Source organism: Lepidochelys kempii, chromosome 4, assembly GCF_965140265.1.
Source record: "Lepidochelys kempii isolate rLepKem1 chromosome 4, rLepKem1.hap2, whole genome shotgun sequence".
Taxonomy (NCBI): Eukaryota; Metazoa; Chordata; order Testudines; family Cheloniidae; genus Lepidochelys; species Lepidochelys kempii.
The window spans coordinates 62766397-62792902 of NC_133259.1; the positions used below are offsets into that span (position 1 = coordinate 62766397).

At 39.6% G+C, this 26506-nt stretch overlaps 1 protein-coding gene across 9 annotated transcripts in view; it reads left to right on the forward strand.

Annotated features, from left to right (window-relative positions):
* The window catches only part of RAPGEF2 (Rap guanine nucleotide exchange factor 2), a 307277-nt gene that overhangs the window by 73913 nt on the left and 206858 nt on the right, over positions 1-26506 (forward strand). The window contains exon 1 of one of the 9 annotated variants that reach the window (XM_073341480.1): positions 6583-6630. The exons of the other annotated variants lie outside the window; for them this stretch is intronic. Within the exon in view, the coding sequence (XP_073197581.1) occupies positions 6598-6630 (33 nt within the window). The 5' untranslated portion in view covers positions 6583-6597. Of the gene's footprint in view, positions 1-6582; positions 6631-26506 lie in introns of those variants that run through there. 9 annotated transcript variants of the gene reach the window in all.

Consider the following 26506-nt stretch of genomic DNA (forward strand, 5'->3'; position numbering starts at 1 on the left):
GGCTTTTCCTGCCTGGATTACACCTATATACTTTCCCCTCCCTTCTGGTCAGGCCACCTGGGCGGATGAGTCAGTGTCCCCATGCTGACCCGCTCTCGCTCTGCGGGAGGCAGCAGTGTCCATGCTTCTCTGTCTCTTAAAGAGGTAATCCCTTTATCTCAGTAAGCCAGATAACAGCCCCTACACTTAAGGTGCGGTCATTTCTACCACAGATACAAATGAAGCATGGCAATAATGTTTGTGCACACTCTTGTACATTGTTGAGTCATCCATATCCAGAACAAAAGCACAAACTTTGATTCTGTAACTAAACCTGACTACTGCATATTGTGCCTTGTTCAGTGGAAAAAACCCTACAAACAGCCAGGAAACTTGAGATTCACCATGCAGACTTTGCCTTCTAATTTTTGTGGATGGGGTTTGACCCCTCTGGAACAGGCAGGGGGGCATCATAGGATTAGAAGGGACCTTGAAAGGTCATCTAGTCCAGTCCCCTGCGCTCATGGTAGGACTAAGTATTACCTAGACTCTCCTAATTTGCTGGCCGTGAGAGATATGTGAATCGGAGCTTGGGGTTACTGTATGGAGATCGAGCCACCATGTTAATTTCTGATGCTCTGTTCCCCTTGGCAGAATGGCTGCCATAGTCCATGCTCGCCCAAATCCCCTTGGGGACATTTCATTGTATAGTGGGGGAAGTGACTCCCCCTGCTGTCTTCCCTTCCTTGGGTGCTCTATTTGATGTTGCCCAAATCCTCATGTTTACATTCGTAGGTGTAGATTGGTGGCGCTGGCTGTTGTTGCAACAATTTTAAATCTGTTTTTGATACTAGATAGAGACTTTTGTAGAAGTCCCTATCAACAAAATGAGATGGAAAAAGTTGCCCAACACAGTTTTAAAATCTTTTTAGTAAAATTGCTAAGTTATGTCCTGCCTGATTCTAACAACTGTTAGGCAGATGTTTTAAGAATAGCCTCTACAAATTGTCCTGTAAGATGTGTAACTGTAATAGATATGCCTTTAGTTGCAGCAGGATTGTCAAGGTTCCTCCCCCACTCTGAACTCTAGGGTACAGATGTGGGGACCTGCATGAAAAACCTCCTAAGCTTATCTTTACCAGCTTAGGTCAAAACTTCCCCAAGATACAAAATATTACACCTTGGACAGGCCGCTACCACCACCAAACTAATACTGGTTACTGGGGAAGAGCTGTTTGGACGCGTCCTTCCCCCCAAAATACTTCCCAAAACCTTGCACCCCACTTCCTGGACAAGGTTTGGTAAAAAGCCTCACCAATTTGCCTAGGTGACTACAGACCCAGACCCTTGGATCTTAAGAACAATGAACAATCCTCCCAACACTTGCACCCCCCCCTTTCCTGGGAAATGTTGGATAAAAAGCCTCACCAATTTGCATAGGTGACCACAAACCCAAACCCTTGGATCTGAGAACAATGAAAAAGCATTCAGTGTTTTACAAGAAGACTTTTAATAAAAAATAGAAGTAAATAGAAATAAAGAAATCCCCCCTGTAAAATCAGGATGGTATATATCTTACAGGGTAATTAGATTCAAAAACATAGAGAACCCCTCTAGGCAAAACCTTAAGTTACAAAAAAGATACACAGACAGAAATAGTTATTCTATTCAGCACAATTCTTTTCTCAGCCATTTAAAGAAATCATAATCTAACACATACCTAGCTAGATTACTTACTAAAAGTTCTAAGACTCCATTCCTGTTCTGTCCCCGGCCAAGACGACTACAGACAGACACAGACCCTTTGTTTCTCTCCCTCCTCCCAGCTTTTGAAAGTATCTTGTCTCCTCATTGGTCATTTTGTTCAGGTGCCAGCGAGGTTACCTTTAGCTTCTTAACCCTTTACAGGTGAGAGGAGCTTTCCCCTGGCCAGGAGGGATTTCAAAGGGGTTTACCCTTCCCTTTATATTTATGACAAGGATAAATGATCACTCCTATTTCTTAACTTCCTTTACTTCAACATTTTGAGTGATAATCAAGTTGAGATTATGCATCTGCTTAGTTTAGTTGTCATTTCTGTGAATAGGTGGGTGTTTGTTGGTAAACTCTTGTTGCCTTTTTCTATAAAATGATTGTCAAAGGGGAAGACTCCATTTTGATATCAGCATTCTGTCTTGTTTCTATAAATAACTTGTAGGGTTTTCTACTTTCATCATATGCAGGAGATCTCTGCTGTTCTGTATTAGTGGAGTCACTCAATTCTGCTCGGTTTTATAAGATATGTATGAAAAAGGGCGTGAACAGGTTTTCCTGGATTTTAGATTTGATTACAGTATGAAGCTGTTGTGTTCCAAGATCAGTTATTTTTTTATGGATGGGATCAAATTTGTATTTCATCTGGAACTTTTCATGCCTTCATTTTTAAACTGTTCTTAAGAGCCTGATTCCCTTTGAAAATGCGCAACACATATCACTTTTTTTTTTTTTTTTTGTGAAGGTGAAAATCTGGGAGGGAGAGGGGAATTTTCCTGACAGCTAATGTGCAAAATATGTCTCAAATTACAAAGCAAGGTGAAGCATTTAGCTTGAAGGGAATAGGACCTTCATGTTTACAACTTGTATTCTTAGAAGGCAACTAAACATTATTCACACATTTATTCCTCTTAGTATCTCTATTATCTTGCATGCAAATGTTAACTAAAACTGGGGAGGAGACATTTGCACTACTAATGAAAGTAGTGAAAAATCATGGTTCACTTTTACCAGTGAGTTTAGCATTATTTTTTGGCATTGTGATAAATTATTTAATACTGCATCTGCAGAAATAGTAGGACTGCAAACCTCTGCTTAAGAATCAGATTGATATAACCAGCATTTGAGAGGTCAAAATACATTTGACAGCTGAAAATACAAAATTGATATGTTGTTCTAGTATAATTAACATATAAAAATGAATATATGAACAAAAAGTCCAGAAAGAAGTCTACATATTCTGTTCAGTCAAGTGATGAAGAATACTACCAGAATTACCGTAATTGCCTCTAATGTTGCTTATCAGATTTCTAATTTCTAATTTTAAATGACTATAAATTGTAATTACTCTGTTTTTCTCATTGTTTTGAAAACATGTAATTTCTTTAACCTTTTTTGTTGTTCAGATAAAATTTTCTGGAAAGTAGTGAAAAGACCGTTGCCTGCTGTTCTGAAGAGCAGGTGATAGAATTTTGTTGTTGTTTTTTTTAATCAGGACCCTAGCCTGAACAAACTGATCAATCACTTTTAAAAAATATTGAAGGCAGACATTAAGATTTGGCAGTTATTCTCTTAGTATAGAGAGCAGCTCTTTCCAAAAGAAAACTATGTAAAGAAAGTAACCGAGAAGTTGCAAAACTATCAGTAGTTTCTATTGTGTTTGTAATGTGTCAGATTCTAATAGTAAGCAGATTTTTTTTCAACGGACAAAATACAGATGTGTACAGGAGGTAGGTAACTTGCATAACATGACAAGTATGGCCTATAATGGCCTATGTAATAAAATACTGGTCTGTTACATGAAACGGGGTGAAAATTCTTTGACAACTGGGTATAGTAGTAAAACAGATATTTGGCTCTGTATTACACTAGAGCATTTATCTGAGCTTTAGCTCTAAAATTAACCACTGTACACAAAGATTGATTTTTAACATGGCTGGAAATCATTTAAATGAATTGAGTACTTGGTGGAAGCTCTGTCTGTCTATACAGATTAGTATTGTATGTGTTCACGTCATTAAAATAAACTTTAAAAACAAAAAGTCTAGTCTTTCTCTGAAGAGATGACATGAAAACATGAATCACTTCATGTGCAGTATGTGCATACATTTGTCTTGATTGTGGCCTACTCTAAGCCAAACCATATATGCATTAACCAGCATTTTACCTGCTGCATATTGGAAGTCTTATTACATTTCTGTGTGTGTTTATAAACTTACTTCTATGTGAAACATAGTGAGTTCCAAAGTGGTATGGCTACAGTTAAAAAGGAATTATTCAGGCTGGCCTGATGAGCTAATTGATATGATTTGACACTGTCTTGAATGAATTGATGATACAGGGAACTAGGTTTGGAATGTGAGTCTGGTCCCTCATTCAGATAGTTGGCAGAGGGTGGGAGTGTTGTGGAAACAACATACTTGTTCCTTAAAAGTACATACTCTTCCTGGCCCTCTTTTGTGAAAAATGTGAAAAGTAGCCAGTCAAAGAATATTGCAAAACACTCAATAAATATTGAGTTTAGTCTCAGCATTGAAGAAATTCAGAGTGGTACAATGGCTGATTTAGAAAGTCCTCAGCAGAATTAGGAATAGAACTCAAACCTCCCTTTTATTAACCACAAAAGCAGCTTTCATCCCCAGTGGGGCAGATTTGAATCATCATAACTTCCATAATTTAAAAAAAAAAATCTGTTTTTTCACAATCTTCTATGTTGTTCTTGGAAAAGTATGTAATCAGAAATGCTACCTCATTTCCACCTGCTAACTTTTAATAACAAATTGAAGATATTTTATAAAATATATATCATTTTATTTCATAGTTCTATTCCGTGCTCTGCTTAGAGCCTCCGAAAGGTCTGAGGTAGGGTGGCCAGGTGTCTTTTTTTTTTTTTTTTTTTAAACTGGAAAATCCAGTCAAAAAGGGGACCTCACAGTGTCTGGTCAGATCTACTTACAGAACACCCAAATTCCGGTTACTGCAGGCTGGGAGATGCCGAGTCATCACCCCCGCCAGACCCTACTCAGCCAGGGCCGCCTCCTACCTGCATTGGGTGGCTGCAGCTCCCAGCCCTGGTTCTGCAGGCGAGTCCCTCCGACCAGGGCAGGGAGGGGGGGAGAGGGGAAGAGCAGTGAGCGACTGTGGGGGGTGTGGTAGGGGGAGGAGGGAGAATGGGGCCTTGGGGGAGGAGGGGGGGCAGGGGAGGTTCTGGCACTTCTGCTGGAGTGTCCTGTTTTTATATATTATAAAGTTGGCAACCCTAATCTGAGGATGTTTCTTTTGTGGAAAAACCTTTAAATTGTGCACATAGCTACACTACCCTATGTGATTGTAAATTTATTAGTGTTGCCTGTGTGTTCCCTTTCCTTTGACTGCCATTGTTTGTTGAACTAGTTTGTTGCCTTAAATTGGATTGTGAGCTTTTTGGAACAGGGACATTTTCTTCAGGATTCATACAGCACCTAGCATAGAGGGGCCAAACCTTGATTGGAGCCTCTGGGTGACACACAGCAATGCTAAAATCTAAATAGTTCTCTGTAAAAAGACTGTGTGTTCCATTGTTGTAAACTGAGGATGCCTTTTGCTGAAAAGGTAATTATTTCTAGTGTAGCTTCACAGATGATAGTGCTAGTGTAAACTGGGCATAGGCATGTATAAGACCTTTTCAAATCTGCAGTATTGAAATGTCTGTGCCTGTTAGTGTTGCCACCAGTGGACTTTTACTGGTGCACAGAAACTTGTTTGATAGGTTTTCAACTCCAACAGTTTGGTCTTGAATATAAAACAAAGCAGTTTATACTAGCAAAGGGTTAAAATATTACTTTTTGGCTTTAAATAGCTGAGATTTTCCGTTTCAGATTCTTTCACAATGGGGTGAGCACCCCAGGCTTCAAAGGTCAACTCAATAAAATATCAGGTCTCTCCTGATTTATCTGGTATGGGGTGCAAGTTCAGTAGTCCTCAAGATGCTCCCTAACTTTGTCTCAGTGTCCATTGTTCAATAATATTAGACCTTATACTGTATTACTTTACTTTATCCTTCCGTTTCCTTATTAAAACCTTTGGTCAAGTGTAAAACGTGAATATAGTTTCTGTATGTTGTACTTATTCATAATTGATATGGGGCCCACTTACGAAAGGTCCTGATTCATATTAAAAAGTGGGATTGTTTGGAATTGATGCATCTGGTGTCTTTAAAATGCTGTTGTACACATTGAACCAGTGTGACTAATGTAACTTAAGCCATGTCTACACTATTCACCGGATCGGCGGGTAGTGATCCATCTCTCGGGGATCGATTTATCGCGTCTAGTGTAGACATGATAAATCGATCCCCAATCGCTCTGCCATCGACTCCAGAACTCCACCACGGCAAGAGGCGGAAGCGGAGTCGACAGGGGAGCAGTGGCCATCGATCCCGCGCTGCGAGGACGCGAAGTAAGTGTTTCTAAATCGATCTAAGATACGTCGACTTCAGCTACGCTATTCTTGTAGCTGAAGTTGAGTATCTTAGTCGATTTCCCCCCTCTTTCCCCCCCCACCCCAGTGTAGACCAGGCCTTAGGTTTGTGTACATAATCTTTTGAAAGATGTTGCATTTTTGTTGTTGTAGGGTCAGGTCAGTCTTATGTAGTAAGCTTTGCTGGATGCTTGGAAATTTCCATAAAATTATTGAATCCATATTTTCTACTTTAGTCCTATTGCCTTTAAAAAAAAAAAAAAAAAGCACTCAATTTTTATTTTTTAAAAATGCACCTTGACCTTTACATGAGAAGATTGGAAGATGGACTGTAGAAACAATAGCAATCACATCTTATATAACAACATCCTATTTATAGGTGGAAACAGCTGCATCCTTTGCCTCTACATGCAAGAAATCCTGTTGTTCTCAAATCATCAGGTTAGTGTTGCTGTGGGAAAATGTAGGACTATTAGAGGTATTATTAAACAATTTTTTTAACACACAAAAGGGAAGGAGAGGGTGGGGAATCTTTTTGATTGTGCTCTTAAAATTGAGTGTCAAAAATATTGTGTAACTTTTAGGCTATCTGTGCTACTGAACTTGCATTATGATAAAATACGGTATTAGGTTTATTAGTGAAGTATGTTCTTCACAATTGCTTTTGTGTGTTGCATCACTCTTGGGGCTGCTTGAGCATATCATCTTCTGAAGAAATGCTCCATGTCATTGATGTCCGGTCGTCTTAGTCCTCAGAATAAATATATTACAAATAAATAAATAAATAAGGGGAGCTGTGATCAATACTTTAGGGGAGATTCATTGCCCTGTTGCTCTCCCTTTGCACCAGTCAGGTAGAACAAGAGAATAGAAACCACCTATAAGTCCATTATCTGGAATTCCGGTGGTATAGGGGAGTCCCTAGCAGGCATGCAGCCAGCATAGCCTTAACAACAGCTCAGCCTGTTTCCTGTGCCTTCCCACTACATCTACTGGTGCAGGGAACATGTTTGGGTTGATGGAGGTGGTGTGGCTGGAGTTGTGTGGTGCTCCAGTTATCTCAACATGCATATGATCTGTTGGGCGCTATAGCTAGCTGGCCCAAGGTAGAACAGGGTCAGAGAATTAGGGAGCTGTAATTTGTTGGTGGTCCTTGGGTTGCCCTTGTTTTTCCTCTACTCGTCTGCCCTGGGTGATGCTGTGGGAGAGGGAAGCTGTCTTTTGCAGGGAGAGCTATCTGAGCTTCCATACTATTCTGTCTGGGGCTCTGACAGCCCATTAGTAAACCCTTATAACTCTTCCCTGTGATGACTGGGATTCAGTAACTTCAGTTTAAAAATCAGTGCATGGCTCAGGGAACAGAGTTTTAATTCATAATTAAACACATTTTTTCTTACTACATTTTATCTTGGGAACAACAAGTTGGATATCCCTCTTCAACATTCATGCTATACACTTTGAGAAGAGTAAGAATTTACTACATTTAAAATACTGTGGGAGAGGAACTTTAAAAGAGTAAACACCTTCTTGAAAACAAACACCCCAAATGCTGCAAATTTTAAATTGAAGAAGTGCTCAATAGTTGCAATTTATAAGTTTCACATGATACAAAGTGCTGTAAAAAGGATACTGAGTAAAAAGCAATATCTTAATATCAATACACAGTTTTAACTCTGCCCTCATAGGTGTGCCAGCCTTCCAGCACTCCCTTTCTCAAATTCCACCCACTAACCTGCATCACAAACAGACCTGACTTTCTTCCTTCTTCACACCAGTCCAACTGAGTCATTAAAGTAAAGCTATATTAATATGTATTGTTTATTTGGATGCCTCAAATTTTAGGCCTGATTTTGCAGAAGTGGTGGATATGATAGGTGATCAAAACCTCAAACTTTGGCCTTAGATGTCTACTTTTCATAGATTAAAGCCAGAAGGGACCATTCAGATGATCTGATCTGACTGCCTGCATAACACAGGCCACAGAACCTCACCTAGTAATTCCATTTGGGCATATCTTTTAAAAAGATATCTGATTTAAAGACTTAAAGTGATGGAGAATCCACCACATTCCTTAGCAAGTTATTTTAGTGACTGTTTGCACTCAGTTTTTAAAAAAGCAACAACCAAAAAACAAACCTTCATTTCTAGTCTGAATTTGTCCAGCTCCAGCTTCCAGTCTTTGGATCTTGTTATGTTTTATGCTACATTAAAAACCTTTACTATCAGAAATCTTTCTCCAAAGCAGAGTGGATAAAAATCAATGATATTTTTTATTCAAATAGGTATTTTTTATTTTGATGTTTAAATTATTTTTTCTTTAAATAAGTTAAAATGAAATCTGAATTTAATACAAAATACGTTAAGGCCAAAATTTCATTGTTAATGTGAAACATGTTTTTGATAAGGGTATATGTATCTAATACATTTGAAGATTATTTAATAAAAATAAAATATATATGCTGTTTTCTGTGTTTAATTAAATTCCGGTTACCACCCTAATGCAGCTTGACGCAAATCACGAGCAAAAAATTAACTACCTAGTAAATAAGCAATATATCAGTCACCATTTTCTAACCTACTTAAAATGTACAGTTAATAAGAATCTGAAAATATTGAGCTATATAATTGCTTAAATGAATGTGTATAGTTATAGTGTACCTTCTAGGTAGCAAAAAGATGACCAAATCTAGTGTAAAGACTCTATTTAGCTGTAAATTAACATGCTTTAATGGTTATAGCAACCAGTGAGAATGCACCTTTCTTTAGAAAATAACTGAAGTACAAATGGAAAACTTGATCAAAATTCATGATTTAAATATAGGTTATGTGGTGATTTCAATTACTGATTTAAATCACCTTGATTTACATCAATCCACCCTGTCTCCAAGTACGGACTTGTAAATGGTGACTAAATCACTTCTTAACTTTCACTTGGATAAACTAAATAGACAGAGCTTCTTTAATTTCTCACTACAAAGCATTTTTTCTAGTTCTCAAATCATTGTTTTTTCCTTTCTGGAAAATGGGCATAAAACATTCTTTAATAGTATATTTGAAATGTGGCAGAAATAAATTTTTCTCAAAACTCTGGGATTTCTTCTCTACAGTTGATTTCAATCATAATTTTGTTTTTGTTTAGTTTTTTTTGTTGCCATTTTTATGGTGTTTGAAAATTGTCTTGGGATAGAGCTGTTGCTTCTGCTGCTCTGAGTTTGTGGACACTGTTATGAGTAATGCCCAGGTTTAAACTGGCATTAATTGTATAACATTTATTCTTGTGTCTTGGATCTGATCACAAACTGAACAGTTTTAAACTTGTACTAAGCAGTGTGCTGTTGTCATTTCGCCTACAGAATGTGTCTACAGTGCTTTTATCCTTTCATTCAAATAGGTATGCTGTATATTTTTTGAGCTGCTTTTTAAATTATAAACGGCTAGAATGAAGCAAAAGATATTTTATTATTACTAGAAGCCCTCCTTATCTGAGATTTTTGCATCATCCTGTTCTCTTCCCCTCATTTATCGTGTTTGATGTTTATCTTGCCAGAAATCTAGTTTCAGTTCAGTAATCTTGGTGTTAAACTGGTTTGTTTCACAGATTCTTTAGTAAATAGAGATTACCCTCTGGGTCTTGTGATTGTATTAAACTTGCTCTGTTCTTTGGCCTTATGTAGGATTGGCTAATAATTAGGACATTTTTGTGCTTGTTCTTGAAAGGATTACTGTTTTTTCTCAGAATTCAGAGGGCAGAGTAGGAAACAGTGGAGCCAACCAGATGTCCTGTGAATGAGTGGGGGCTAGCCCTTTGGCAGCATTTATTTCACCTGTGTAAATGGGTGTAAAAAGCTCTATAAACAAACTATTGGCTATTGTAGAAGACTGCTGGTCTGCAGTATAGAGCCTTCTAAGATTAGAGTAGTTGTGCTCTTGAACAGTAATAGTTGGTGTATATATAAAATGCAAGCAACTTATTTTTTATTTTCAAAATAAGTGTGTATTTTGTCTGTGCTATATCTGTTATCTGGCTTTTTGAAGGTACATCCAGTGGAGGACTATTATGAACTATTGCTTTCTTATGTTTACTGTCTCTTGTCAGATGCAAAATATTTATGGTTGCATTATATTTGTGGTCACTTCAAAAATATTACAAGAAAGGTTATTAAACTTGCTCTTCTTGGCCTTTCTTAAACACAACACTCTGGGTATGTCTACACTGCCCACGTTACACCACTGTGACATGGGCAGTGTAGACACGCTTTATCACCGGGGGAGAGCTCTCCCAGCAATTTAAAACAAAATACTACCCGAACGAGCCGTGGTAGCTTTATCCCAGTGGTGAAGTGCTGTCTGTACTGGCGCTTTTCAGCACTAAAGCTTTTGTCGCTCGGGGATGTTTTTTCACACCCCTGAACGACAAAAGTTTTAGCTCTGAAAGTGGCACTGTAGACATAGCCTCTGTCTGAGGCCTGGTTTACACTAGAAAGTTTTATTAGTATCACTGAGCTGGGTAGAAATGTGAAAAAAATCATACCTTTAACTGACATAGCTGTGTTGGCAAAATCCCTAGTGTCGATGGTGATACTGACTAAAATGGTCCTTTTGGTAGTATAGCTTATTCCATTCTGGGAATGGGGAAGGCTATACTGCCAAAAGGACTTTTTAGCCATTATAAGCTGTCTCTATTAGGGGAATTGGCAGGTATAGCTATGATATATCTGTACTGGCAAATCTTTCAAGTATAGACAAAGTCTGAGTCAAAGCTTTGTCTTCTAAATTATCATATGGGTTCAGATGGTAATGTAACACTTTTGTAAGTAAATATACTTACATTTAGTAATCAGAAGAGGGCTACAGAGTGAAACAAATTAAAAATGATGTACAAAAGGATACATATGAAAGTTCATTTCTTACTGAAGTGTGCTGTCTTGATTCTTTTTTTTTGTTGTTGACCGCAAGAACAACTTATTTGCTAGCCTTAATGTAAAGCGCTTTGCTCACCACATTGACTTTTTTGACACTTACATTTTTAAAAAAATTATCTTTTTCAAAAGAATCATGTGCACACTTAAAAAGCAAAGCACGCTCTAGGAGTTGGTGCAGATAATGTGAACAGCCCGAGTATAAGTGCTTTCCAGGTCTGTTAAGCTTTCCTTTGTTGGGTTGAATGGAGACCAGAAACCACTTATTCATGAGCACTCAGTGTGACAGTGTCCATCTGGAGGCTGTACAAATGAATGGAATGCCTTTTAACAGTAAAGGCAGCAACAGTATTTCATTTTACCTGAGAATGGGATCACAGCCAGGAATTTTTTTTCTCAGACAACCAAATATTGACATTTTAGTTGCCTATTGCCATATTATCAGAATATTTTTCCCTTTGATCACAAGAGCCGTGAGAGTGAAATCTGAGAGATTCCTTTTGTAGGAAAGGATTTCTATCAAAGATTCAACAAACGTGTCCTTTCAAATATCATCTGAGGGCACACAGTGCACATCTAGGAAATTCTCCATTAAAACTAGGTAAGACATTCCTCATATTTATAAAATTAAAAAAATCCACCCTTTAAAAAATATTTGCTACCTTTCAACTGGAGCTAATGTAAATCATATAACTAATTTAAGCAGGAAAGCTTTGGAAGACGCAACCTGAATGTTAGGAGTTAATATTCCACTGAAAAAATGCAACTAAATTTGGGAAGTATGAAAATGCAGAGCTTAGTCATTTTTGTTCAAAGTCATCTGTTTTGGTATAAAGTATTAATATTTTTTTCAAGTTTTGTAACGAATAGGAAGGGATAGATCCCTCCAGCAGTTTACGAGAAATGCAGTTCTGAAAATACACCCCACTTGTTACTTGATTTGTTACTGTCCTTTTCTAATTCCTCCTCTGTCTTCCTGTTGCTATCTGTATCAAGTTTAGAATTCTTTTCCTGATTTTTTTTTTAAGGCCCACATTTCTGTTCTGCCTATGTCTTTGCTCTTGTTTCATCCTCTTTTTCCCTCTCATAACCTATGTTCCTCTCCAGTTGCTAATGAAATATTGATCCTCGTTCATCCTCCTACCACTTGTTTTCAAGCCTGCTTTTCTATTCCTTAGTTCTGAAGTCCCTTTTTCTACTGGTGGAATGTACCATAATTGAAGTCTCTCCTTAACACATTTTTTTCATGTGACCTTTCAGGGTTAAACCCATCCAAAAAGACAGTGTTTAACTGTTAAAAAAAAAATTCTGCCATGCTCTGAGTTTACACCATCAATTTGTCAGAGTGCATTTTGTTACTGAAAGAAAGTCTTTGTCTGAATTTGCATTTGTGATCCTTTGGGCAGGCACCACGCGTCCTTTAATATTTTGAACAGCGCCATGCACAGGCATGTTAAAGCAACTACGTAGCAAGATACATTCCATACCTTGAAATCTTAAAACCAAAAGGCCATATAGTATAGTTTGTTGCAGTTCATTACAGTGGGCAATTTTTGCCTACGACTCAGTGTGTTGTAAGTTAGCAATGAGTTGCGTTAACAGTATTGTGTGAAAAGGCTTTAATGGTGGCTGCCTACGTTAAATTTCAGTCTAACCAGACCATCACTTTCATAAGCAGTAAATCTAACTAAATTCACACCTAAAATGTGTATGACATAGGAAAAACTTTCTTCTCAACTGTCAAATAAGCATTAGGATAAAGGACAAGGTGTCCAGCTCCAAAGTAAAGTGTTATCAATAGCTTTTTAAAGAGCAATCTATGGAACACACTTATTATATTAATAGGATGCATACATCTGTCTGTAATTATCAAATATTTATTTCCAGCTGTTTCACTGAAGTATAGTTGGGGCTGTTGTGTACTTCAGTGGCTAATACATTTGAATTGCACACAATGTAAATGTTCAGCATAAACTAGTAAATAGTTAACTGTTTATAGATCAAAACAGCTTGGTAAACAACTGTTGGTTTAGAGTCCAAGTTAATAATTTCAATGAGCATTCTTGCATTTAATCTGTAGTTAAGAGCTCTGTCATGAGCCATTCCAAAAATATCTTGGCTTTGTTTCGAGGAAGAAACCTTAAAGTTTCCAATTCATCTGAAATACAATGTTTGATTCAAGAGATCTGCCAAAATGAAAATCCAGGGTAAATTATTGTATATGAACAATAAACTCGCAGTATTGCATGTCAATGACTGTTCTTTTTCTAATGTTTTTAATGAATTTAGGGTATAGCTAAGCTGTGATCCCATTGGAAGTCAATGAGAGGTGAGGAACTAAGGCCTTATCTACATGAGAAAGGTGTATTGGTGTGATTTAAAATCAATGTAATTAAACCAATGAAAAAACCTGAGTAGATATTCTTATTTTGGTTCAAGCCAGGCTTTTTTTAGTTTAGCTCAAATCAGTGAGAAATCCATTTATGCTAATCAGATAAATTACTCTTAAACTGAAGTATGCTTCCTGCTGCAGTTTATGCTGGTTTAAATAAATTGATTTAGCAAACAATTTAAGTTTAAACAGATGCAACTTTCTCATGTAGATAACGCTTAGTTCCCATGTACATCCTTGAAAATCTCCACTCTATTGTTCATGAAACGTGTTATTTTGATGACCCTGAAGATTGAAGCAACGAATGTTAGTCACATTGCTTAATGCACTACTAGAAGGCACTTGGTTACTCTGGTGATAAGTGCGGTTTAAGAACCTCTATAGAATAGGTACAGTGTTCTGTGGGCTGCTCTAAATTGCAACAGAGAACCACATCCTGAGGGAATTCTGCGACAAAAAAAATTAAAAATTATGACCACAATATTTTAAAATTCTGCAAATTTTATTTGTCAGTAAATAAATGTGGCTCCAGCATTGCAGTGGGGAGCACAGGCCACTGGCTGCAATGAGGTGGAACATCACCCTGAGGCTCCCACTTCCACTGTGAGAGGAACTCAGCAGTGAGGCTTCACCCGACCATAATACAGTGCAAAGGCTGGGTCTGCCACAGAAACACCTTGGGGCCCTGCCCCTCTGCGCCAGGTGTGGGTGGGCAGGCTCAGCCCAGCAGGATCCAAGTATGGAGCGGCTTAGTGTGGGGGATCCAGGTGTGGGGTGAGAGGTTTCTGTGTGGGGCAGTCTGGGTGCGGTGGGCTCAGTGGGAGATCTGGATGCACAGGGGCTTGTTGGGGGGTTCTAGGTGCAGAGGTAATGAAACTGCAGGGAATCAAGATGAAGGTGGTTAGGGATTGGCGGGGAGGGGGAGCGGGCGGGAGGCAGGGCCGTCTCTACCCATACGCAAAGTACGCAGCTGTGTAGGGCACCAGGAAATTTGGGGCACCAAATTCCCTGGTGCCCTATGTAGCTGTGTGTTGCTCCAGCCCCTGCCCCGCCTCTTCCCCGTGGTCCCAGCCCTGCTCCGCACCAGCCCTGCCCCCATTCCACGCCTTCCCCAAAGCCTCCAGCCTGCCCCTTCCCGTCCCTGCTCTGCCTCAGCCCTGCCCCGCCCCAACTTCCCTGAGGACTGCAGCAGGGCTGGGCCTGCACTCACCGGTGGCAGGAAGTGCAGCAAGCCGCCCCAGCTTTTCATGTACTATGTGTATATATACCTGCTGTTGTATTTTCCACTCCATGCATCTGATGTAGTGGGTTTTAGCCCCCGAAAGCTTATGCCCAAATAAATTTGTTAGTCTCTAAGGTGCCACAAGGACTCCTCGTTGTTTTTGCTGATACAGACTAACATGGCTACCACTCTGGAACCTATCCACTGCATAGTTGAACATTTAAGGCATAAAGTAAAGACAACTTTCTGTCATGTATAGGCACTTCTTGCTACTGCAGTGTTGATTCTATTGGCTAGGCTGATGCAGTACCTAAAGAGGTTGTTGGAATTATTAATATTTGATTATATGAATATTGATATAGGAAACCACCAAACACTAATTTAACCAGAAATTCCTTTATTAAATCCAAAGGCCAAATGGTATTTATACAGTTGCTCTAAACATGCCTAAATAATAAACAATTTACTACATCCAAACAGTAACAAAATATTTATAACCAATTGTCAAGATACTTACAAATGGGCTAACCCAAGGGGTGCTTAGATCCTTATTGGTGAGCTTCAAATGGTCAGGCAGGTATTAGCAGCGAACCCTTTAACAAACAGGTGATATCATTGCCAATTAGTGACTTCAGCTAAGAACCAATTTGCGCCAGTTCACCCTTATTTCCCGTTTTAATCCAAATAAAATTTACAGCCTCCTTTCTTCCCAAGGCCTTGCCTTTCTTATCTCCCCCAGAGATTTTTATAGTGGGGGTGCTGATGGAGGGAAACCATGCATTTGGTATTTGGTATCACTACTACTTCAAGCTGGGGGTGCGGGAGCACCTCTAGCACCCCTAGTTCCAGCAACACTGTTCTCCTGCAATCCTTGCTTACCAGCAGAACAGTGGGAAGGAAGGTTCGGGCTTGTTTCTTTTAAGACCGTTTTTCTTTATTTTATTACTGCAGCTCTTTATTTTATTAGTTACTTTTGGAACCATACATTCTTCCCACACTGCAAGTAATAGTTTTTATTCTCACAATCTTCTTTTACTTGCTGATTGAGGCCTTCTTTCTACTAGCCACAAACTATAAAGCAAATATAGTATTTTTCTTAACCAAACTTAAGCTAATGCTAATTCTCTGTTTATACTTAACCCACACAGATGAAGTAATTTTCTGGAATATGCAATTTATGGCTACATGAATTTTGTATTGCATGTTCTCTTTGACAACTTCTAGGTCTAATTTTTACCCCTTACCTTTTTTCTCATGTTTTTCTCAGTTAGATAGGGGCAAGCAAACAACCACAATTGTGTTCTTGGTTGAGAATGGATTTGGCATGAGAGGAGTTGGCAAACTACATACCTGTCGACAGAACAGCATATCTGATAGGTCGGGAATTGCTTTCATGTGACTTGTGCCACAGTGTGCCCACAGTAAGATTAGTGTCCTTTGGAAAGAAATACCTCAAAATATTATGTTGCTATAATAAATTTAAATATAAGAAAATCTCATGTCAAATGGCTCCTTGATGTTTAAAAATGAGAAGTGTAACTGGCTGATAGCATATAAGTAAGCTATGAAAAGGTGCATGTTCAAATGTGAACAAGTTTCATAGCCTGAAATAACATCTATTTAAGTGTGCTTTATGCCATGTTAACTAAGGTAATGACTGGGAACAAAAAAATGATGGCACAATTAATTGTAGTGGACCAACCATACTACTTCTGTGTTTTGCAATATTTGGATTTTTGGGGGTTTCTTCATTAAATGTAATAGAGAGCTAAGTTGAGTTCCTGTTAATTTTACAGAACAAAAAACTGACATCTTTTACTACTTACATTTGTGTACTGACCTGCATGTCAGGAGCTGGAAGGGTGAAACTTTTGACTGTTGTTGTAGTCTAGCAGTATAAAATCATCATGTATTATAGGTCATATTTTTAAAGATATCTAGGTGTCTTAGCGCCGTACTAAGTGCCTAGTGGGATTTTCAGAAGTCAATGGGAATTAGGTGACGAGGTGCTTTTGAAAATTCCACTAGGTGCCTCATTAAAATCTGGCCTTCCATCCTTGGTAGTAATTAAACCACCACAATGGTGTTTTTGTGGCAACTCTGGTGGGTGACTGATATTTACCATAGATGTTAATTTCTTTTGTTTCAGAGAGTTGTCATGGCAGCAAATCAGCCTGCTTACTATTTTAGCAGCAAGTGCTCACAGGCCATTAAACTCATCAGTACAGTGACCTCAGCTGCTTCTTCTTAACAAATAATTTATAGAAATGTTTCTCTTCCTTTTGGGTGTCTTGTACTGAACTTCAGCTTATAAAGAAAAAAATGGGTTTCAGAGTAGCAGCCGTGTTAGTCTGTATTCGCAAAAAGAAAAGGAGTACTTGTGGCACCTTAGAGACTAATGAAGTGAACTGTAGCTCACGAAAGCTTATGCTCAAATAAATTTGTTAGTCTCTAAGGTGCCACAAGTACTACTCCTTTAAAAAAGAAAAGAAAAAAATGTTTCTTGCACTGCCTGGTCACTAACACACTTGAAGTATGAAAACACCTGAAGTAATAAGTCCATGCTACTCCTAGGGACGATTGATTTTTCTAGACGCTGATTAAAGTGTTTCCCTTAATCCACATAAGAAAAATGTAGAAACGACAGGTAGTTAAGTTGCCTGTTTGAGTTTCAGCACTCAGGACAGTACTGAAAAAGAGGCAGTGACCCACAGCAGTTCTAGGAATTGCCGAAAGGATCCTGTTGAATCCGTTTTCAGAATGTTTTATCTTTAAAGTTGTAGAGTGGATGCTTTCATATCCTAGAGGAGAAGTTAGATAATGCTTAAGCTATTAATTTACTTAAGTTGACTATGTAGCAACATTGCATTTGAATTCAGTGCACTGGTAAAATTAATAGTGAATTTAGCTCTGCTAATGTGAATAATGCAGTTTTACTCAAATACTTTCAGATGTCTCTTGTTGGGCAAAGATGACTTTGTAGCCAAATGTTCCTTAGTTAGAATGGAGATATAGTAGTGTGAAATATACCTTTAAAATATTCTAATTTCAGCTCAGAATACGTAACTATGTATTACATAAATTTATATCTATTTACATACTTACATTTGTAGAAAGCTCAGATCTCTGCCATCATAAATAATTTTCATTTAAAAAACAAATGGTGGTTAGTAGTTCTAGAACATCTGATTTTGAATATTGGTTGGTTGTTATCACTGATTTGACGTCCACAGTCAGTATATTTGAATTTTGTTCCCTTGAATAATGGGCAGACAGCTAGCTTTATAAATGATATAGGGACATTGAACAGATATTAAACTAAAAGGGAGCAAATATTTGGCCTGCTGAGCTTGACAGTTTTGTTTTTCCCACATAGTCAGAACCTAGAAGTCAGTGCAACCCTAAAATAATATACCAGCATGAATATGCAGTGGATGGAAAAATAGGTAAAACATTTTTAGTACAAGATTCCAGGGAACGGTTATTAAGATATTTAAGGGAAGAGAGGCATACAATATTTTAAATTTGTGAATAACTCATGAGAGCTCTTCATAATTATGGACTATGTGCAGTCAGTAGGAGACATCTTTTGTGGTAAACCATTTTGCCTATAGGTGGACACAATATCTAAGAACGGATCTCTAACTCCTGAATTTGAGCCTTTTTGTTAAGTCATTTGTCTGACTTTTGAGAGTCTCCAGAGCAGACAAGAAATGCACAACTGCACCCTATAATTTTCTTTGTTCATTAGTTTTTTGTTGAATTTAAGAGGTGGCAGGCTTTAATTTCCCATCTAGCCTTTTCACATTTATCCCCCATCTTATGGGATCATTATAATCATGAATGTCTTAATTTCGTCTTTATTCTGTTAAAAGCTTCAGCAGCAGCATGATATAGTGAATAAATTGTGTTGATTTGAATGTTTAAAATCTGCTTGTGTGGGTGGATCATTAAACCTTCCAGTAGCACACTCATATATTTGAATGGGTTGTGCTGGTGAGATTGAAAAATGGTTTTGAGAAACTAGTAATGTCTGCAAAAAGAAAAGGAGGACTTGTGGCACCTTAGAGACTAACAAATTTATTTGAGCATAAGCTTTCGTGAGTTACAGCTCACTTCATCAGATGCATGCAGTGGAAAATACGATGAAGTGAGCTGTAGCTCACGGAAGCTTATGCTCAAATAAATTAGTTAGTCTCTAAGGTGCCACAAGTACTCCTTTTCTTTTTGCGGATACAGACTAACACGGCTGCTACTCTGAAACCTGTAGTAATCTATGCTAATTCTTAATGCTTGTACGTTACCCAGTGAGACTTAACACAAAACAGAAGTAGATGTTTTTTCCTCTGGTTTGCATTAGAAAAACATTGAGTAAATGTAATAAAATAAACATACAGTGGTATCTACTTTATTTTTGTCAAAAAAGCTAACTGTGAACAGAGTTTAATTATAGCACAAGAAGGTTTATTTGATGAAAGATTGCCTTTCTTCCTGTCCATCCCCAAGTCTTCTATAACTGCATCCAAGGATGTCTCTCTCTGATGCTAAAGGCACTGGTATTTGTGCAAAGTTAGGGTCTCTGGAAGGCACCATTTTCATTTTCTGTTGGGAACAGCTGCAGCAAAACAAAGAACCAAGGATTGTTTGATGCAACATCTCTAAAAGGGTAATTGCAACTTTCCTATTTCCCTTCTAGTTTGCTTAACTGAAGCAGAGGAGGTGAATAATCATCTTGGAATGCAGCACTGTAACCTATCTGCTGGGTGATAAATTCTGATTTCCAAGTGGATTAGCACTGTGAAGCCTGCTTATAGTGGAGTCAAATTTCATCATAAACTTTAAGAAACTTCATTCAAAGGTCCACATTATAGGTTTGTCTTGATCAGGGTAAAATGAACATATTGGTTAACATATTCTAAAACTCTCTGTTCTTTGAGTGATGGTCCCTATTGTATTCCACTGAGGGGTTTACGCATGTGCACCATGCATCTGCTGCCAGAAAATTTGAAGGTAGTAATGTCTGTTGGTCTGTGTGTGCACCCTGACTCGCCTCAGGGTTTCATCCGAGGTGACAGAAGGGGCGGACCAACCCTGTCTCCAGTTCCTTCTCACCACTGCGTGGTCTGGGTCAGAACTATTAGTGTCCTCTTGAATGTGACACGCCTTTAAAAGAGTATAATTATATATAGTTAGTTTTTATAGTATTTTTGCTGTTTTTACTGCTTTAGGTAGTTTTTAGTCATTTTGGTAGAATTTAGAGTAGAACTAGGACTTTGGGGTCTTTATTTCCCATCCCACTCCTTCCCCCCTCTCCCCTTACCGTTACTGGACTATGTTGAAAACCCCTGACTTTAAAATCTGCACTTCCGGCCTGCGCCTTTCCCAGGGAAGTACAAAATGCAATTGAAGACCTATCTTTTAAATCCAAAAACTGATTATTCCCGCCACATCCTCAAGGATTCAAGAGCTACACTTTGTTCCTTGGGTATTTACACATCTGTGCCAAAGTGTAAATTCTACTGCCTGCCAGCCACACAACGTTATAGGACTTCCTAGTTTTTCCATCAGAGGCCTTAACAACCACCATGCAAGCACCAACATTCCCAAAGATCTTGCCCTCTGGGTCTGCCTTCACAGCCTTCCTCCTCTCACATGCAACCTGCACAGAAAAGATATTTCTGAGAAAACAGAGAGCCATCAACCACGTTGCCTACTGCCATACAGCCGCCCCACTCCCTTTGGAGGTCGTCTAGCACTTTTTCTACCAGCTTGGGTGCAATAACAATGAACAAATGGGTGCTAAACATCATCCACCATGGCTATACAATCGAGTTCATCACGCTACCTGATCCGCAACCACTCCCCGCTTTTGTTGGATCATATTAAAGAAGTTCTGTATTAAAATCACAAATGAGTTTGATTCTCCAGAGTTTAAATTCCAGGGTATTACTAATTAAGAGGTCTCTTGGTTTTTGGTACTGTTTCTCTCCCTCTATGTGTGAAACTTGCAAGCTGCTAACTGTGTTAGTACATTCTAAGACAGAGTCTGTTCTCAAAGCAATTCACAAGAGAGAGAGACTCAAAGCAATACTCTAACAACAGAAACAGCACCCAGAGACTCCCCACCCTTTTGTTGTATTAACCATTGTGATTAAAATAGAGATAGAGGATGTATGTGGATGGATGCTTGGTGTGGATAATAACTGAATGATCAGGGAGGTGCCAGCCTAAGAATCCAGTGTCCATCGGCTGAAGAAGGTGTCAAGTGGAAATAACCAGAGGACCCCACCCGGAGGGCAGACTGGAATCCACCCAACAGCCTCAAGAATGGGAGAACCAAAGAACAAGATAACATCTAGCGGCACGGAGCCGTCAGGAATGTGCTATCTGCTGATTGATTCAGCAACAGCATGATGAAGCAATTCCCATAGACTGGCATAGGAAGAAATTCCTATAAAAATAGACTCTAAAAAGTGAGAACTTTGGGGTCTGATTCTGCAAACCAACTTCCAGGAGCATCAGATGAGCATCTGACAAGGCCCTGCTCCCTCCTCATGTCCAGGCCACCTGGCCAGTGACTTGGCATGAGCAACTCTAAGGCTGGTAACTATGATAACAACCTTGCAGAACCTGTGTGTGTGTGTGTGTGTGTGTGTTTGTATGAATGAATGTGAGAATAAATATGAGATTGAATGGAATGTTATAGCTATAACTAACTGCTTACTATGATTCTTTCTGTATTCACAATAAATGTGGTATTTTGCCTTTTTCCCTTTAATAAGATCCTGCTGGTTTTTATTTTATTGGTACAACACTTTCCCATATCCCTCCTCAGGGACCACTCTCACAACAGCATTGTCACCCCAGAGGTGAACTTCGTACTACAAAGAGGAGTGATAGAGCAGGTCCCTCTGGAATACCAAGGGATGGGGTTCTACTCAGCTTACTTTCTGATACTGAAAAAGAAGGGTGGGTGAAGGCCAATTCTAGATCTGTCTTCTCAATCAATTCATTTGGAAGTACAATTTTTGTATGGTCAAACTAGGAGTGATCACTCTCAGGGAAATGCCCTCATACTCCCCTGATCAGATCAACTATGCTTTCCTGCCTCTTCCACTCCTACAACGAGTACTCCATAAGATCAGATGTGACAGAGCGACAGTCATCCTGATCACCCCTTCTGTCCCAGACAGTTCTGGTTTCCCAAAGTCCTGTGTATGTCCATCCGTCTCCCAATTGCTATTTCCACCTTCTCCAATCTGCTGATGCAACACAACAGCAAGATAAGACATCCCAATCCACAAGTCTTTCACCTCAGAGCGTGGTATTTGGATGGGCATCTTCTGTAGAACAGGAGTGTTTGCAGAAGTGCAAATATCCTTTCCAGCAGCAGGAGGAAATCCACTAGGGGCTGTGGAAATGCTTTGCTTCCTGGGTACAACGAAAAGGGATGTTCCCCAGAAGTGGTGGGGATTCCCCTTATGCTGGACTACCTCCTGTCCTTGAAGGCATCGGATCTTGCTCTCAATTCCTTCAAGGTCCAGTAGTGGCAATTAGTATGGTCCCGCCCCCCCCCATTATGGAAGAACATTCTGTCTTTACTCATCTGTTGACTGCTAGGTTTTGGAAAGGCCTCACCAGTACCTTCACACCCATACAACCCATCGCTCCACAGTAGGACTTCAACCTAGTTCTATCTGTACTTACAAAACCACCATTTGAACGTCTGGCATCGTGTGTTATGTCCCTCTTTTCCATGAAAGTCGCCTTCCTTGTTGCTATCGCTTCAGCAAAAAAGGTAGGTGAGCGTGGGGTCATGAGAGCCTATGTTAATCAACCCATTCACTTCCCCAAGCCGCACACCTGAGAAGAGGACCAACTCCACTCCCGCGCTGTCCTTCGAGCCTTGGCCTTCTATCTGCAGAGAATGAGACCAATCAGGAAATCCCCCAAGCTGTTTCTGGCAATAACTAAAAGAGTAAAGGGTTAGGCAATATCCACACAGAGAATCTCCATGTCGATTTTGGGGTACCATTACACTGTATCAATTATCTGGCCTGCCTGTAGCCTCTGATGAGAGAGCTCATTCCACGAGAATCCAAGCTTCAACCATGGCCTCCCTGCAGGATGCTTATCCAGGACATATGTAGAGTGGTCACATGGAGTTCAGAACACACCTTTGATACGCATTGTCTTGGTGCAAGCTTAAGCGGTGGTTGCCTCCTTTGGTGCTGCTGTCCTCTGCTCTGCCCTCCCATCTTCATCCTTGCACACTTCTCCGAATTAGGTACTACTTGCTTATCACCTTCAGTGGAATACAGTAGGGACCATCACTCAAAGAAAAGGAGGTTACTTGTAATTGGAGGTTCTTTGAGATGTGTGAGCCATATCTCTTTTCCACTTCCCGTCCTCCTTCCCCTTTATGATGGAGAAGGAACTGGAGATGCATTAGGTTTGTCCCGTCCTTTATCGCTTCATATGAAACCATGAGGTGAGTCAGGGTGTATGTGCGTACCAACGGACACTACTAGTTTAAAATTCTCCAGCTCTGGATGCATGGTGCTTAGGCATAACTCCCTCAGAGAAAAACAGCTGGGGACCAGACATGTCAGTTATAGGTAAGTAACCTCCACTTATAGACAGGAAAGTTGTTCTTAAGCACTTCTAACTGCAGTTAGGGTATGTCTATGCGGCAAAGGACTCCTCTGTGGCAGTGAGTCTTAAAGGAAGGGAACAGGCTCCAAGACCCTTCCGCTCACCAGGTTTTCAGAGCCTGGGCTCCAACCTGAGCCCCAATACCAGTGCTGCTATTTTTAGCCCCTCAGTATGAGCCCAGTTTTAAGTCTGAGTCAGTTAACCAAGGCTCTGAGACTCATTACTGCAGGTCTTGGGGTTTTTTGGCATTGTAGATATATATCCTAATTGTGTTGGCTTAAAATATGTTTAAAAAATGAAACCCCCCATTTTACCCTAGTCAGACAAAACGCTATGAAACGTTATCAGTTCTGAACACAGTTGTCATCAAATAGTTATCTTTACTAGAAGACTACATTGAGTTAGAACATAGCTCCTCAAAGTTGCATTACCTAATTCAGTGGTTCTCAAACTTTTTATATTGGTGACCCCTTTCACATAGCAAGCCTCTGAGTGTGACCCCCCCATTAGAAATTAAAAGCATATGTTTATAAATAAATGTGGGTGCCCCCTTCACCCCCTGGCTACCATACGCTCCCCGCTCCTTCTTTGCTCCTAAACCCTGTGCCCTCCCACCCCCCCCCGTCCCCATGCCCATGTGGGGAAACGGACCTGCATGCACTGCGGCGCTGGTATTGCTTCTCGCTCCCCCCATGTGGCCTGTGTAAGGAGAGAGTGCAATATCAGGGTTCCTTGCATCCAGGTCCCTTTCCCCACCTGGGCTGTGTAAGGGGAGGGCAGAGAGAGGCAGCTCCTGATCAGCCATGCAAAGAAAGCGCAGAAATTGGGCTTGTTTTTGGCTTAATTGGCTTGTGAGTTGCTTGTTGTCTAGTGTTTGGCTTGTAGCTTTTTTTGATCAGCTCCCAGCAAGCAGGGGCAAGGTGGGGAGAGAGTCAGGGGTGCACAGTGGGCCCATCACAGTCCCAGACTGCACACTGTGGGGATCAGGTCAATAGTGTTGGGGTTCTTAGGGATTGGCTTGTTTTGGCCTTGTTTTGAAATGGGATTAGCTTGATTTTTTGCTTACTGTGAAAGTCGGGGTGCTTATTTACTGCGTCAAAGTTGGCAACTGTGCTCCTGATGCTTGCCTCACAGCACAGCCCAGGTGGGGAAAGTGACTTGGATGCAGGGAGCTCTGGCGTTGTTCCTCACTTCCTCCCTCACAGCCCTCTAGGGGAGCGAGCAGTATCTGTGTCATCACTTGCTCCCACCCACCATGCTCCTACACAGGGAGGAAGCAGGGAGGCTTGCAGCCCCGTGCCTTTGGCCGGGGTCAGAGCTCACAGCTCGCAACCCCTACATAAGCATGTCGTAACCCCCTGAGGGGTTGTGACTTCCAGTTTGAGAACCAGTGACCTAGCATGATGTTGACGATGGCCTTGCAGTCAACAAAGACAGGAATAACTCACATTCAACGTAGTATCATGTGGTTCCGGTAGTATGTACATTTTATGGCATTGGGCCCCAACATTGTAAGCGTCAAACTTACACGAGAAGTGTTGGATGAATGCTACTACACAGAAGTGATACAATAAGGTTTACATCCTACGACTGAGTTAAATCCAGTATGAACAATTAACAGTTCCAGTTTACATGTGGAATTTTGTTTCTCTACCAGTAGATTGTAATTATTGTATATATTTTATTTCAAGTTTGATTATAACTTATTTTGAAATAAATCTCTCGAAAAAAATGTATACTCAACATCTTTTATTATTTGATTTAAGAAACTGTATTTGCAAAATACTAGCTGTGCAGAATATTTGGCACATTTTCATACACGTGACCATTTTGGCCTCTGTTTTGTTTATATTTGACTTGTACTAAAATGTTTGAATACTTTATTGCACAGCTTAGCCAAAATGTTTTTACTTGTACTTGTATACTTCCTAATTTAGATTTTATCGTAGATGACTGTTCACAATTTTAGCAATTTGATTTTTTGTACCTACTGCAAATATATTTCGTTTTATTACTTTTACATGTTTTCATAGCTCTTTGTATTTACATAGCCTGCAACTAACTAAGAATAAGAACAACTCTTGCTCTGAAGAGTTTGATTTTACATGACTATTTCCAAGTGGTTAATTTTAAAACATTAAATTTTTAAAAAAAGTTTTGGTATATTTGGCAAGTATTTTTTCTCTCAAATTTTAAGAGCCAGATTTCCAGGATGACTTACAACTTCTGCAATGCGTTGAAGCCATTTGGATTGCAGGCAGTGTGAATTAATGCAGAATTTGGCTGTAAAGAAATTAATAAAATATTCTGAATTTGTGTAGTGTCTGGTCTTAAATGAAAGCTTGAACTCCTCAGGTATTGACTGTATTAACATGTTAATAGAATGTGACAAGTTAAGACATGGCTGGCTCAGACATGACTAATATTCTGTTGCTGACAATGGCAGCTAATAGCCTGTTGGCAGGGGTGAAATACTAACAGATGGTTGTCCCTATAAACAGGCTGAAGCACTGTTTTGTTGTGCAAATGAGTGCCCCTCCCCCACTTTATGCCCCTGTAACTGGGTTAGTCAGTCCTCCTTTCTCTGTGCTATCTGTGCAGAAGGGCATTTCGGAGTACATTGCACTCGTATTGCTGTTACTACTCTGGGTTTGTCTAGATCAGACATAAACCACTTTCTGGCTTATCCTTGGTGTCAGCCTAGGGTAAACTATAAATGATTGATTTCAGAGTAACAGCCGCGTTAGTCTGTATTCGCAAAAAGAAAAGGAGTACTTGTGGCACCTTAGAGACTAACCAGTTTATTTGAGCATAAGCTTTCGTGAGCTACAGCTTATGCTCAAATAAATTGGTTAGTCTCTAAGGTGCCACAAGTACTCCTTTTCTCTCTATAAATGATTGTTGCTTGAAACAAATATTTAGGGAGTGTTCAGATTAGCCTTTATGAAGGTGTTAGCTGACTTTATGGGCAATTGATTAATTAAAAAAAAAATCTAGTGTAGACGTACACCATGCTGTTTAAAGGACATGGTGTGATAAATTGCCTGTTTACGTCACCCAATCCCTATGTTTAAATGTCCTGTAAAATTTAAATATGTAAAAGTTCTATGTCTTTAGCACAGATCTGAA